This window comes from Danaus plexippus, chromosome 12 (genome assembly GCF_018135715.1).
Source record: "Danaus plexippus chromosome 12, MEX_DaPlex, whole genome shotgun sequence".
NCBI lineage: Eukaryota > Metazoa > Arthropoda > Insecta > Lepidoptera > Nymphalidae > Danaus > Danaus plexippus.
The window spans coordinates 1,768,357-1,783,173 of record NC_083545.1 but is presented as its reverse complement, the minus strand read 5'-3'; the positions used below and the strand labels follow the sequence as shown (position 1 = coordinate 1,783,173).

Here is a 14,817-nt window from a genome sequence, read left to right as displayed (position 1 = left end):
GGTAGCTTGATAACAATCCACACCATACACGGATTATTAACATTGTAACCCTTATCAATACTGACGTAAAGTTCAGAATCTTAGGTTAATATGACTTTCTTGAAAGAGCTTTTGTTCCCGGAATCAAGTAGCAGATTAAATTCATGATTTGAAAAAGTTATCACATTTTAAAATTTTTGTACGGCTGTCGGTCCTGGCCTGAACATTTAGTTCTTTAAGAATGAGAAATAACTATCTGGTATTATGTTAATACCTACATGGAAATATTTTTATAGCCTCCGTTACTTCGCAAAGTATTTTAGATCAAAATATTGAACATACCAAGCCTATCCTTTTAATATTGTTCGAGTCATATTACAAAATTACACGTTTTCTTGGCTTTATCAAACCGTTGACTCGATTTACTTCATTCTCATAAAGGCTTCAAAGGTTTACGAGTCAGGTATCGAGAATTTTGAAGAAAGTAATTCGTCTTTCAATAACGTAACCCGATTCGACAGCATTAAAATCTCTGGGACAAATTTGCTGGTTTCGTGTTTACAGAGATTAATAAATTAGTTTCGATTCGTAATTCGATTCCCATGTAGATTCCTTTTTTGTTTTGTACAGGTAAATCATTTTTTAATTTTAGTTGATGTGATAGGTATTTACACAAGCCTAGCTTCCATTTTTAAATAGTATGTGTATCTTTACGTCGAATTGATTATAGAGCACAATATAGAATATTTCGAGAGTTTGCGTATGTGAAAACAAACAACAAGTTATTTGTGACTTTCCATACGGGGTAGAAGAAGATATGTCCATTAAAATACAAGAGTATGTTGAGATTTGAACGTCTAATCCTGTCGTAAACATTCGCATGACATGTGAGAATTGTATAAATAACAAGATATGTTAAACTTTACTTAGAAAGTAAAAAAAAACTATATAATAATTCATAATAATGTATTTTTTAACATATATTATACAACCTTAGAAACATGGTGCATACATTATTTTTTATAATAGTATTGACTATAAACCCAAATCGTGAGCCAGGCGTCGTGACTTACAGTAATTTAAACATAGCAACGCTCGAGTATTAGGGGTCCTTTGAAGGGGTCATTCCGCCAGCAAATTTCCAACAATAACTGAAACTGGAGCAATTTTAGGGTTCTCGTCATCCGAGGATTACATTATGATGACACGTAGTCAAGTGACACTAGGAATAGTGTTACACTTAAGGTCGAGTACGTGACAATACTTTACATTTTTGTGATACTAACAAGACAGATGTCTTTCAAAGTAATTTCTCTTGTGTGAAGTGTTCTAGATTTATCATGTATATCTGTTTTTTTGAAGAAAACTTGTTAAGCTTAGTTAAAAATGAATTGGGTTACTATAATTTCCGTGTGTTTTGTAAATGAACGAAACCAGAATCACACGTACGAATAAAGTTAATTATGGTTTTCGCTTATAATGTGCTTTCTCGCTCGAAATCCGCGAGATTGCCGTTTGGAACGGGAATGCATGAATTTAAGCATGAGTCGCGAATATTCTTTGTTCCAACGTAATTTATTATTTAAATGCAAACTGAGAACCGCTGTGCTGCATTCATTGTATTTGTTAGGTTTTTTATAAATCTGTTAATTAAATCATAGGGACTCATAAGAGTAGTAATTGAAATTGATTTCATCAACGGCTTCTTCGTTATTCTTCTGGGAAACTGGAACGTTGTTCTAGAAAATTCTTTCTAAATCTAAAATAAAACAGAAAGAAAATATCCCGGCTTAGCATTTAAATAAATAAACATGAGACATTAGTTTCACAAATGTGAGTCACATTTGGTCTGAAGATCAAACCAACCAACCGAACATAATCGCGTTTCATTTCTTCATGTCATTTGTGGTCGGATGTTATTATAACAAATTTGATAACAAAAGATATTCGTGTAAATAGCCCTAATGTGTCCTATTGTTTATGATATAGGGTCCGTATTGAGGTGATGTATTATATGTTCCATTTGGCCCACCGTACAACAAAGATTCTACATTATCCAATTTCAAGGAGATGTACAAAGACAATGAGCAGCGATATTGATGCCGTTCTGTCGAATTGAGTTATGTCCCTTACAACAAAAATGGCGGAATGACAATGTCAATGTTATTTCCGTTTAGAAATCACAAAATAAATATATCTTATTTGCAAAACAAAAAATAAAGGAGACGTTACGGATTTAATTGATGAATGAAATATACCTGCTCCTGGTGATATTTACTTAGGTTTTATTGTTATTTGTTATAATAAATAATAGTTTCACCCAAAAGACTTATTGACGACAATTAAATTCGTTGACATTGTTTTACAATAATCTGTATCTCTACAAACACAACTGTTACGGAGGCGTGCCCAGGGGGTTACGTTATCTCGTATGGAAATGAATATGTGCTTATATCCCGAGGTAAGCGTACTTTTGATAAGGATACAGAATATGCCTTAGAAACGTCGCCTTATCAGTGATTTTTGTTTTTCCTAAAATGTTAGATGAAAAAAATAGAAGGTATGCTACTTGAAATTGTGTCTGTTTTTTTATATATATATATAAAAAATAATATATATATATTTTTTTTTTTTCCATAGATATAAATATTTTTTTGCATGTGTACCACTAAGTATAGTATATATATATATATATATATATATATATATATTTTGCATGTGTACCACTAAGTATAGTATATATATATACTTAGTGGTATATGAAAACAAATCATATAAATAAAGTACATAAAGAATTTTGTATAAAGTTTTTAGTTGCAAAATGTTTGGACGAATGTATAAATGCTTTTTTAATATATCATTTGTTATTGGAGGAAACAAAAACTTCTTATTAACTTCCACGTATATTTACAACATATGTATTTAAACACAAATAACTGACGAGTATCATTATTGACACTCGTGTCTTTAAAAGGAATGAAGACGAAGTTATATACAGAAACGAACATCCAAAGGAGATACGAGAACTCAAATAAAAATATTTACTTAATTATGATCATCAAACAAAAAAGGTAATAAATTGCTTACACGTCATGACGAGACGTCTTTCCGTTGTAAATCAAACAGAATGAACTAAAACACATGTAACTCGAACGAAACAGCGAAACTCACTTGTTTATATTTGATTTAGAGATAAGAGGGGTTTGAATTCAAAGCTCGGATATTGAGACCTCGTTGAGAGCGTTGGTGTGTCGGTAAACAGGCTTACCATTACCTTCCATTACTGACGCGAACACAGAAAAACATTAATAAAAAATTCAAAGAAAACAGCAACTCCATCTTTTTCAGCGGCTGCTTTGTTTTTATAATTATAAAATTTAGTGAGAAGCTTATGTTGGCAAAATCGAAAAATAAACATTACGAATGAATATAATTTATTTTCAATCTTTAACATAAGTCTAAAATTTTTTTTCGTATTTAAACGAGAGAATACTTTTATGAAATGCTAGCATTTCAGTGGAGAGAATGCATTCCGTGATACCCATAGGATTTTGTCGTGCAAGCAAGTATAATGAAGAATGAAAGTGTTTTAGATGATATAGCTGGTGGATTATAAAAGATTACTAAGTTGAGGAATAACAGCCTTTATAAATTCTTTAATAACTCCGCTGCGAGATGCGTTACCAGTTAATTTCGTTTATATTTATGCTCGGTCAAACTACCATATTGGACATGCAAATATAATTATTCATATGTCATTAATGATTCTCTATCCAATCAATCTGTTGTATCATCAATTCCTACGAAGCCTTCGTTATATTGATGGCATTAAAAGAAACTCTTTGAATTTTAAAGTGAAAGCTATATAATATGAAGCGATAATTAATATCATGCTTTGTATTTAATTAGTTCTTTATTATTGTGATGTTTTATTCATATACCGCAGTACATGTTTACTTTGTTTAATTAATTTTATAGTCGTCGATATCATAAGCTTATTAACGTTATTAATTAATGAGTGAGACGGAAATCATTTATTGTTGGGGCTTAAATATATCAATGAAACCTCGAATGTTATTATTTTATAATTCTGTGAAGATACATTTTCTCACAGAGATTTTATTAAGTTGAATTATATACTTAGCTCTGTGGTTTGCAGAATATTTCGGAAATTAATAAATTTCGAGACAATTCATTGAAATAGAGATGATGGATTTTATATTGCATTTATTTATAGTATACATACTTTCCAAAGAAAAAAAAGAGAAAAGTACAAGCCCCTATACACGAATTTAACGAGCAAAATATGTGTTATTGTCATATAATGTGAACTAGTTTTGTGTCAACTATCTTTCGGACTGTACAAAATAAAGTCTGCTTGCAAGTGGAATTATTGCATAGTGCAATACAAATATTGTGACAGTCCGCAGGTACACTCTAACATACAAAGAGAAGAAGCTTTATTTGTGCCTTTAAACGTTTAATGTGTTGTGTTGTCGAGTGTACACGTCTTTTTCCCTTGAGATAGTGCTAACTAGCTCTGTCGGCAGACATTTTGTTAAGCGCAATTGCAGGCGACTGTACGTTGAACAAAAGAGCTAATTTGAAATGTTTTAATTCTTTAAAGAAACCATTCAAACTGTTTTGTACAGATAAAATTCTATTTTGTAATTGATATTTTCTTATTATTATATATTCATAAAAATTCAAAGTAATTGTATAGATGTTTAATTATTTATATTAAAACTATTAGGTATACGATATTTCATACCTCTGAATAACTCTCTTATATTGACAATTACATAGCACTTAATATTAAGATGGATAATGATTGAGATGGCGTTGCAAACTGAATTTCATGTATCCAGCATTTTACTTTTATTTGAACGTATAAAATATATAATAAGCTTTGAAGTACATTCAAGATAACAATATTAAGATTTAAGGCTACTGAGGACGAGGGCGTCCTGATAGTACAGAAACAATGTATGCTTTATCCCTTACCTAGTTACAAGAAGGATTTGAAATTATAGCAATTTAATAATATTATTGTAATTAAAATAAAAACACGATAAAAAATATCAGTGGAGTTGTATTAGTCTTGCAATATGCGAGATGTCAGGTAGTAGTAATCCGAAAAATATTAGTTTCATTTAAACGAATACTCGCGAAAGTCATAGATCTCTTTAGGTGCAAGTCGTTTAAACGGCCGGAATAATAATTTATTCTCTATTTACTTTATGTTCTTACCTAAATATGAAGATGTCTACTGAATAAATTTTAAACACATAGTTACAAGTATTTAAAAAATTTAATATATGGACACACACACATATATATATATATATATATATACATATATATATATATATATATATATATATATTGTTTTCCATAGATATAAATATTTTTTCATGTGTAAATTCCATTCTTGTTGTCCATGCAATGTGACGACTATTATAGTTGTTGTTAGGTGGAATAAGAGTAAAGAAAATTTATTTTACAGAACAGTTTGCTGAAAGAGACCTGTAACTTGATATTCTGAAAGTTGCTGGTGCTGGGGATAAAGTTTTCATTCTATGTAATATATTAGAATTTCGTTTCTAGTAAGTAGCCCAGATGCTTTTATTTTATATCACAGCAGCGTTTTGTAAGAGATTGAACAAGATAATCATAAAGTTTTATATGAAGTACAATTAAAAAGTATCCCCTTAAAGAAATTTATGTTCGATCAATTACAGCGTGGGTTCAGGGGTTACATCAGAAGAATATTGTAGATCGTGATCATTGCTAATTAATATATATTTTTCTTACAAGAATTTCAATACAAAGTAAGGAGTTATAACATAACGTTATCAAAGCAAAAAGCTATCTTTAAGATAAACTCGACCCTTTATGACTTGGATGTAGCAGATTTCTAAAGCACAACGAAAATAATCTTGTATTCCATACATTTTTGGTTCTCGTATTATATATAGTATTTTATGTAGAACCTTGTAAATTCGATATAAAAAGTCCAGGAAAATTATAAAGAGTCCCAACTAAATAAAAGATTCGAGGTATCGGACAGAACAATTCAGCAGACGATAGTTAGTCAATAAGTAAACATTTCATACGTTAAATGACAATATATATAATAATTATTTATAATAAATAACAAAGCATTGAAATCGTTTTGTATTTCAGGCTCAAAGCAAAATTCAGTGCGGGTTTAATTTAGCAAAATGTATTTAATTTTCACTCACAGATGTTTTTAATTTTTTTTTGTGATATTTTTCTAATGATACGTATAATAAAGAGCACAAATATAAGATATTGTAATTGTTCAGTCCATTCGATACCTCAAACTCGGGACATAACTTTAGATATATCTACAATCTTATCAAACAATAACCAGTTTATCCCACGAGAGTCCGCGAGTGTATGGCGTTTATTTATTCATAAATCCGCCTAACTGAGATTAATCTGGTCTGCGGCAAGCTTATATTGCAGCTAACAACAAACAAAAACTAAAGCTGAACCAACAAACCGAGCGACCCTCACTGTGACCAACAACAATAAACTCATAGGTATATAAAATTTGATGATTACTTATGTATACATACGTGTAAAAACGAAGAACCTGTTCCTTATTTGTACATACAAACATATGTATAATAATTAGGTTTAAAAACCGAGACGGAAAAAATATACTTTTATAATTTTTATCTGTCTTTCTTATTGCACATCCAGATTAATTGACGGAAATGTGCACCGTATTCTTATGTGTACTTTATTGAAACACTGAAAGTTTTATGTAGCAACATATATTTTAAAGAGTATCTTATACATACGATTAAATTCACAACGATGATGTAAATCTTACAGAAAAAAAAACTTCAGAGTAAAATAAAATGTAAAAAATAAATTTACCCACCACATAATGAGGGTATGCTGATTTAGTTAATGAGAAAATTTAAATAATAATTTTATATGGTTTAAGTCGGTGTCAGGTAAGACATTAATTGGTGTAAGTTTATGAAGCTAGTATTGGAAAGTGTTTATCAGCGAGATATAGATATATTCTTATGTTCACGTGATTTTTTTATCATACTAATTAGTATTTTTATTTCACTCACAATTTTCTTCCTTGTGTAAGCATACGTTTTAATAACAATCTCTTTGACATATGTATCTTATAATTTTGCGTGTCCTTAATGAATGCACCAATAAATTTTCACGTATTTCATTTTATCGTATACTTATTTACTTATTTCTGATTAAGCTACTTAATATACCTGTTACTCTGTGGTAATTAAATTAATACTATTTTCTTGTTTAACTGTTTGAAGTGTGTTTTTTTAATAACTTGTTGCTTTACAAGTTTAAGCGATGTAGTCAAAAGACAAATGTTTTTTGAGACGATAAACTTAAAAACTAGCGGGTTTATTTGCATGAAATCAAAATCCAAGAGAGGAGATTTACACGTGTAAGAGGAGAGCAACTAGTATCATTATATTACGAATTCCGAAATAAAATACAATTTTCAGAGGTTCTCCTACACAGTTCTGAGATGCCATCATAGAATCCTGGTTTCCTTATCACGGGACTAGCGTTCGGATATCTTTTCTCCAAGAATTAAATAAAAAACGAAAACAGAAACCACCTTAAAACATATACGTTCAGATTAACCCCCCCCCCCCTTTACTGTTAAAATACCGCCTTTTTATGAAAGCTGTTGTCCATGTACCATTATTATTTTAGAGGTGTATTCCAGCGGCCTGATTTTTAACTAATTCTTGTAAATTGTATCGGATGGCTTCACTCATTTAGTAGAATTGAATTTTATTCCGCACAGATTTGGATTGAATGAGAAAGTCTTTTGATTTTTCACTGTTTTAGTAAAACCGAGTCGTAGCCAGTCTAATACAAGGTAAGGTCAATAAAATATAAGGAATAAAACAACAACTATTTTTTCTGATAAATTTCATCACTTACAAGCTAAAAATCTGGTCAAATACCCATTTAATAGTTATGAAAATAACATTTTACTCAAGTACTGCAAGACGGTATTCGCCGTTTTAAATATTTAGCCTCTCAATAAACTTGTATGCCGCCGTGGGCTATCGGTACTATAAATATTAAGTACTACTTTCTAATTACAATAGAGGGAAAAGTTTTACTTTTAAGTGCTAGTACCGCAGCCTATCCGCATTGTACAAGTTTTATACTTCATTGGCTAATGAGAAATCCCTTTGTGCATTAATTAGTATTGGATCTCACGCTGTGTACACAGGAACAACGTGTTTCGCTATCGTTGATCTGTGCGAGCGTTTTACGACCTAAATGTAGTTGGATATGTGTGAAATTCGCTTGAACTATAAGTGATATTACTACAAATCTTGATGGGTTAATTATGCAAACAGCGAAGTGCAAATACTATTGTTATCGTCATATGAAATCAGTTTCAATTCTAGTTCACCAATTAATATCACAAACTTGAAACGAAATTACGATCTTGGATGTAGTAAAATACGTTTGATTGGATTCTGTATGTCTTCGCTTTTGTATGAAATGAATTAAGAAAATGAATGTTATGTAAATTTAAAGGAAATGTCGGTTTGTTTTCTATGTAATATATTGAATTTCAATATGTCAAATACGAAAGTGCCATATATATGTGGGATTAACATTGGATCTATTTTCTTACAATAATATTTCTTTCTAATATTATCATGTTGGTGTGATAGTTTACTCATTAAAGAACGCTGGATAGTGAATCTTATATACTCTGGATATGGAATCATACGGTCTGAACGTCTGAAGTGGATTCCTGCAACTTTCGCCACTTCAGAGGTCTCATGATTCTCAAACACAACATCAATTCAATTGACGACATTTGAACTTAAATTCACAGATACAAGGTGTGTTAAAATTCTATCAGTACTTAGTCTTATATATATTTATATGTGAGAGAAATATCATTAATTTAACGATAACAAACATAACGTTACAAAACCAAAAAATATATACAGCTAGATGAATTTGCTACACAAGTTCGAGTATGTCAAGATAATCTGTACGTACGTGAGAAAATACCTGTTGCTTGTTAGCCATAGTTTGTCAACAGACTCGTTACCTGCTCGGTCAACCTATATGTGTGTAACATACCTTATAACTTTATGTTTATTATGAAATAGAATACTTTTAGAATTAAACTCTTATTAACTTTTAATAAAGTTTGTAAATAAAATATTATATCAACATTAACTGAGCTCTAATAAAACAAAGAGAATTTTAAACACATTGTAAGGTAACATAAGCTATTCATTAACATTGTCTTAAGACCTTTTCGTCGTTTGAGATACGGATATAAAATTTTTCTTTGGTCCAGCTTATAAAAATTAAATTTATTCATATTTTCAATACTTTTCAAGAAATATGAATCTAGTCATATCTTGTGAAAAATAGCCGCTTGGGATGAAGTGTCTGCATTTTAGATGTTAAAGTTTCAGGTATTACAGCCGGCATTTTCTTCAGTAAAAGCTTAAAATATTTTATAATAAAAAAATTACTGACTGTAAAATACAATAATATGGATTTAAAACTATAATAATGATCATTGACATTGTATCTGGTTTTTAAGATAACATATTCCGTATTGATTTTAAAAGGGTAATAGTAAATAATATGAGGAATGAGCATCATAAATAAGCGATTAATATAATATATTTAACAAATACATTAAATATGAAATGGTTTTACCGTAGTTTATTACAACGGCAGACGTGCAATTTATAATAAATGTAGATTATAACACTCCTGAAAATGTTTAATGTACCCCAAGTTGCGGCGATGTCAGTCGAATACAACGAAAAGTAAAAAAAAAACTGAATAAAATCCTTCCAAAAGATGAAAGTTCAGTATTATAATTCGGTTTTAAAACTAAATTTTTAACATTTTGCATCGACTTCGTCGCAAAATATGTTAAGAGATGCAACTTTAAAAGTTTCGCTAGCGGGATCGATAACTTGTAGGTACACTTAGCTACAAAAGGCTTTGAGCTTCAAGTGTTACAGTATTGTTGACTTGATCTTTTATATGGAAATCGCTTCAGCGTTTTGCCAGACGCGAGCGTTTCTAAATATTTGCCTGCATGTTTTTTTGACATTTTTATGTATAAGCGTATTTTGTACAAGACGGTCTCTTTGTTTTTTATTAATCTATGACTTTGAGCGCAGTTTACTTTTACAAAGAACGTACCTTTGTTGCCTTTTCTCTATAACTATTCGTCTGTACATAATTATGAATGAGTACAAATATATAACGTCTATCCAATTTTGGGAGGAAAAATAGCCTCGATTATTACAAATGAAATTATTCCATTAAATTGGAGCTCAGATTGTAACACTATCTCATAGCTCCCGACGGCTTACAACGCCAAATTTAGTACCATTACTTGCAAAAGCTTACCGAAAAAATATGGTGCCGTTTGAGCTCGCGTTACAAGGGCCTGCTTAGAAATGATTGGTGCAATATAATAGGGTAAAGCGTTTTGGGTAATAAGAATATTACAACTTATAAAAATTCCACTGGAAAAGCGTAAATACGAGTAAAATTTAAAATGTTTCAATTTTATATCTTATGTTACAAAAATTTGCGCTAAATAAGGGGGACTTTGTCATATGCTTCGAGCATTTATTTTTATATTTCCATTATCCATCTTATGTTCGATTACTTTTTAGCAACTGTGACCACAAGAGGACGTGATAAAAGTAATAAATATCTAATTTGTTATATTATTATAAATTATAATACAACCAAGTATCTACATTCTGTTGGTCAAAATACAAAAGAATGATAATTAATTTATACTCTTTAAAGCGAACTCTTGAAATGTTTTTTTTTGTTACTTTTATTTATATTCAGAAAAAATACTATGTAATTAATATATATAGTTTAGACCCATACCTACTTATTTTGGAAATTGTATGTCAACGACAATGTCAATTATATGGACATTGCTTAAAATTATGAATATCGCTCACCGATAAATTTAAGATAAAAATGATTTATATAAAAGAATAACATTAAAGCATCATAATGAATCTATAATATATTAATTTATCAATCTAAATAATATTCAGTCGCTCGTCACTTGTTCCATTACAGTCAGCTTTGTTTGAAGTGGTCACATTTATTCCGTCGGTGTCCGAGTCTCTTTAATTATGTATAATTTATATTCAGATTAAAACCAGGTGGCCGTCTCTAGCTCTGTTACACCGCTCGTGACTTCAATATGCAGTTATTGGAATTTATGGAAGGATCATGGGGTGTAGTTTCGGATAATTATTTCTGATTTTGTTTGATTTATATTCATAGCTATTGTGAATAAATTTATAGTTTAATATTAATAATACTTTGAAACTAAAAGGAAATATTCATGAGATACCTGATATTCATGAACTACGGCGAAGAATAAACAATAGCTATATGCTATGTTCCTGTGTAGTATTACAATTACATATCTACATACATTAGATCATATAATTCAAGCTAGCCTTTAATCAGACCGTAACCTTTATTTAGTAGAAATAAGTTAACAACAACATTTCAATTAACGTTGGCGAGAATGAGCCAATATTACATTACGTTCTTTTCTTAAGAAATCATTTAAATATCCTTTAAAAAAAACGATTATTAAGAACACTACTTCAAGTTACACCAAAGGATAATTCCATCATGGGGTTTTTGCAAATATACAAATGTAATGACAAAACAGCAAACATATAGAATGAAAACATTTCAAAAGTATTTTTCTCTCGTTACATTAACATAAATCAATATAAAATAATCAATGTACTTATTTACTTTGGTAATAAAAACTATTAAAAAAAATTTATATTCATGATTATATCTAGAAGGATTATATTTTACACCAGCGTAGTCAAATCCGTATGTAATTTCATATTTTGTAAAACCAGCGTGATCAAACTCCAGCGAAAATATGTGAGTAGGGTGAGCCGGTCGTGCATTAAAAGTTTGCAGAGTTGAGATATAGTTTTTAATTCATTATGTACAAGGAAATATAGAGACTGCGAACTTCATCTTTAGAATATTAACTGGTATTCACGTACTAAGTCTTTCATCTTTAAAAACTTTTTGGTGGATTGTGTGTGCTTTATTGAATTTCTTGTACAATTTACTTATCTGTATATATAGTTTGGTCTATATATACTCCAAGTTTGTCCTGAGAAGCTATCGAAATAAGCATCGGACGACAAAAATCTCTTTTCAACTGTTAGCTTTTATAAAAACATCGTTTTTAAAGATAAAACATTTTCTTTACATATAAAAATTAAATTTTCTTTGATGGTTGGTACTCAAGAATTCCTTATTTTCTCTACTCAACGATACGTCCAGTTAGTCAGTTAATGAGTGTGTAAAGCCTATGATACCACAAGTGATAGAATTTATATTTTATATGAGTAATTATTTTCAATCACAATAAAGCGTTACACAGATATCCTACGTATATAATATAAATTTGAATAAATGAACGGTGAAGGAAAGGTTGAGTTTTCTTAATACAACTTGAAGTATCCCCGGTATATGACCACGCCAATTCAACTTGTAAAACTTATCAAAACTTGCCCTTTACTTCGCTGAGGGTTGTGTAGTTAAGAATATTATTGCCTGTATTGCCGAGTTGATATTGGATTGCCAGGTATTGATTTTTATTTCCGCTAACATTGTATTTGAGTTAACTAACTTGATTACAGCCGGCTATCGGTGAGCGAGCCTCGCACGACCACTACAACGTACTTAATGGTACTTCATAGCACTTCAATATTATAATAAAACCAGGAGTGTACACAACATTGTTGACGCCTCTACAACTATATTGAAAATATTATAATGAATGTTAGAACAACAACAACAGCCAAATACCTTATCTAGTGTATTGTATCGTAATTAGATAGTTAGATAGTTTTGATGTTTTAAATTTCTAACAAATTTTTTTTTAGAAATTCTACTTTTTACGTAATTACGTGAATCGACAGCAGTAATGTATATAAATATTTCAGTTCACTTTATATACAATAAACGTAGACGTAATGGATATTTCGAAGTCAAAAGTTCGCTTTAACTCTGTTCGACATCTCATTGGCAGGCAACAAGTCACCATCGGATTCGGCTATCTGCATTTTCAGTCAGCTATTATGAAATGTAGGTACCATATAAAAGGAATTGTACTAGAGCTCCATTAAATTCAATAATTGAATATTAAAATATATCATTAATTTAAATATGATTCAAAATAAATCCAACAAAGGCCTCGGCTTTAACAGAAACATAAACAAGAAACAAGGCAATTAACCTTAAATTTCTTGCGGCCCCGGACAAACCGCAGTTGTAATTCGAGGCAAATGTATGCAAGAGTGTGTCGCCAACAGTTGAGTTATGACATAATTATCGCGATTTATTCAATTACCGCACGACTCATAGCCATCCAGCTGTAATAGCTCATTTGAACCACGCTTAGCCGTATTAATGTTAAGATATAGCTTTTTTATTAGATCACTAAGTTGAACTACTTTATTGTTCAGACCATTTATTATGGATGTATAAAATGAAGTATGAGAGGATGATGGAATCATTACAATAATTAGAAAGCTGTTACTATGTCCCTATTAAAGTAGCGAAATGAACCGATAAATACCTCGGTCATTTCTAGGAGGCTGGAGCCAGGAGTCGTTTATCGCAACGTCGAGGAGATTGGTTTTAATGCTTATTTATAGAAAGGCCCTGTGTTCAGTAACTGCGGGGATCATAGTGTCACCGCTGGCATGTTTTATGTGGCCAATAGTTACCGGTGACCTAAGGGTCTTACACCTTTCGTCCAATTCAGAATCATATCGTTTATTTGAAAGGTACTTAGTGAATATAATTTATTCATAGAAGTATAAGACTGGCTGCGTAGAAGCAAATATGCAACCAGTCTTATACTTACTAGTGTCCAATTAAATTCTTTTGTAACAGAACAGTTAGCGGTGTTTTTATTTAAAACAGACTGCTCTCGCAGCCCACAGTAAAGTGTAATTGATGCAACGTATAATTTTAAGAGACAAGATTTTGATTGAGAACATGCAATCAAATTCGAGATGAATCAAAGCTAACGACATCTGTATGACGAATCAGGAATTAACAAGGATATTCACGTATTACGAAGCTTTTGATAATAGACCTGAGTTGTTGTAGCACTATATTTTCCTTCAACTTTCTGCTGTATTAATTATAAAATACAAGATCAAGTTGTTACTATTCTTAGACTATTTATAAACTACAGTGTAAACTTACATTACAAAACAGTTGAACGTTTTCAGAAGTGGAATAAAAGTTTTAAAGTAGAATTTTTATTTATTAAATTTGTATACATTTTTTTTAATTTGTAAAAGTTATAATTAGTTTTTGTTCTGCAATCCCATAAAGTTATTATGCAATATATTTGAAAATATTTTTTATTGTTTGTTAATTTACGATGACATTTCGTGTTTGTTGCTAAAATTTTTCGAGCTCTCATAGCTAGAAAAAATTTATATAAAATAAAATGATATAATAAAATACTTATGATTTTCAATAAAATAACGTACCTTCAAAGACGGTGAGAGTTGCCACAGCGGTTACAGCATCGCCTACACCGTTTTCCGCAACACACTCGTATGTAGCATCGTCTCGTTGAGCCCTCACTGGTTCAATACGTAGGACAGCACCGTTAGCGTTAGGACCGGCAGCCGTCTCCATCCCAGAGACCAGGTAACGGGATTGCATGCCTGCAGAAATTGAAATATAAAAAAA

General features: G+C 30.6%; 1 protein-coding gene across 4 annotated transcripts in view; it reads right to left on the bottom strand.

The window, feature by feature from the left end:
• The window catches only part of LOC116772247 (tyrosine-protein phosphatase Lar), a 210,186-nt gene that overhangs the window by 43,139 nt on the left and 152,230 nt on the right, over positions 1-14,817 (bottom strand). For all 4 annotated transcript variants that reach the window (XM_061522132.1, XM_061522133.1, XM_061522134.1 and 1 more), the window contains exon 5: positions 14,613-14,792. In XM_061522132.1, the coding sequence (XP_061378116.1) occupies positions 14,613-14,792 (180 nt within the window). The remainder of the gene's footprint in view (positions 1-14,612; positions 14,793-14,817) is intronic.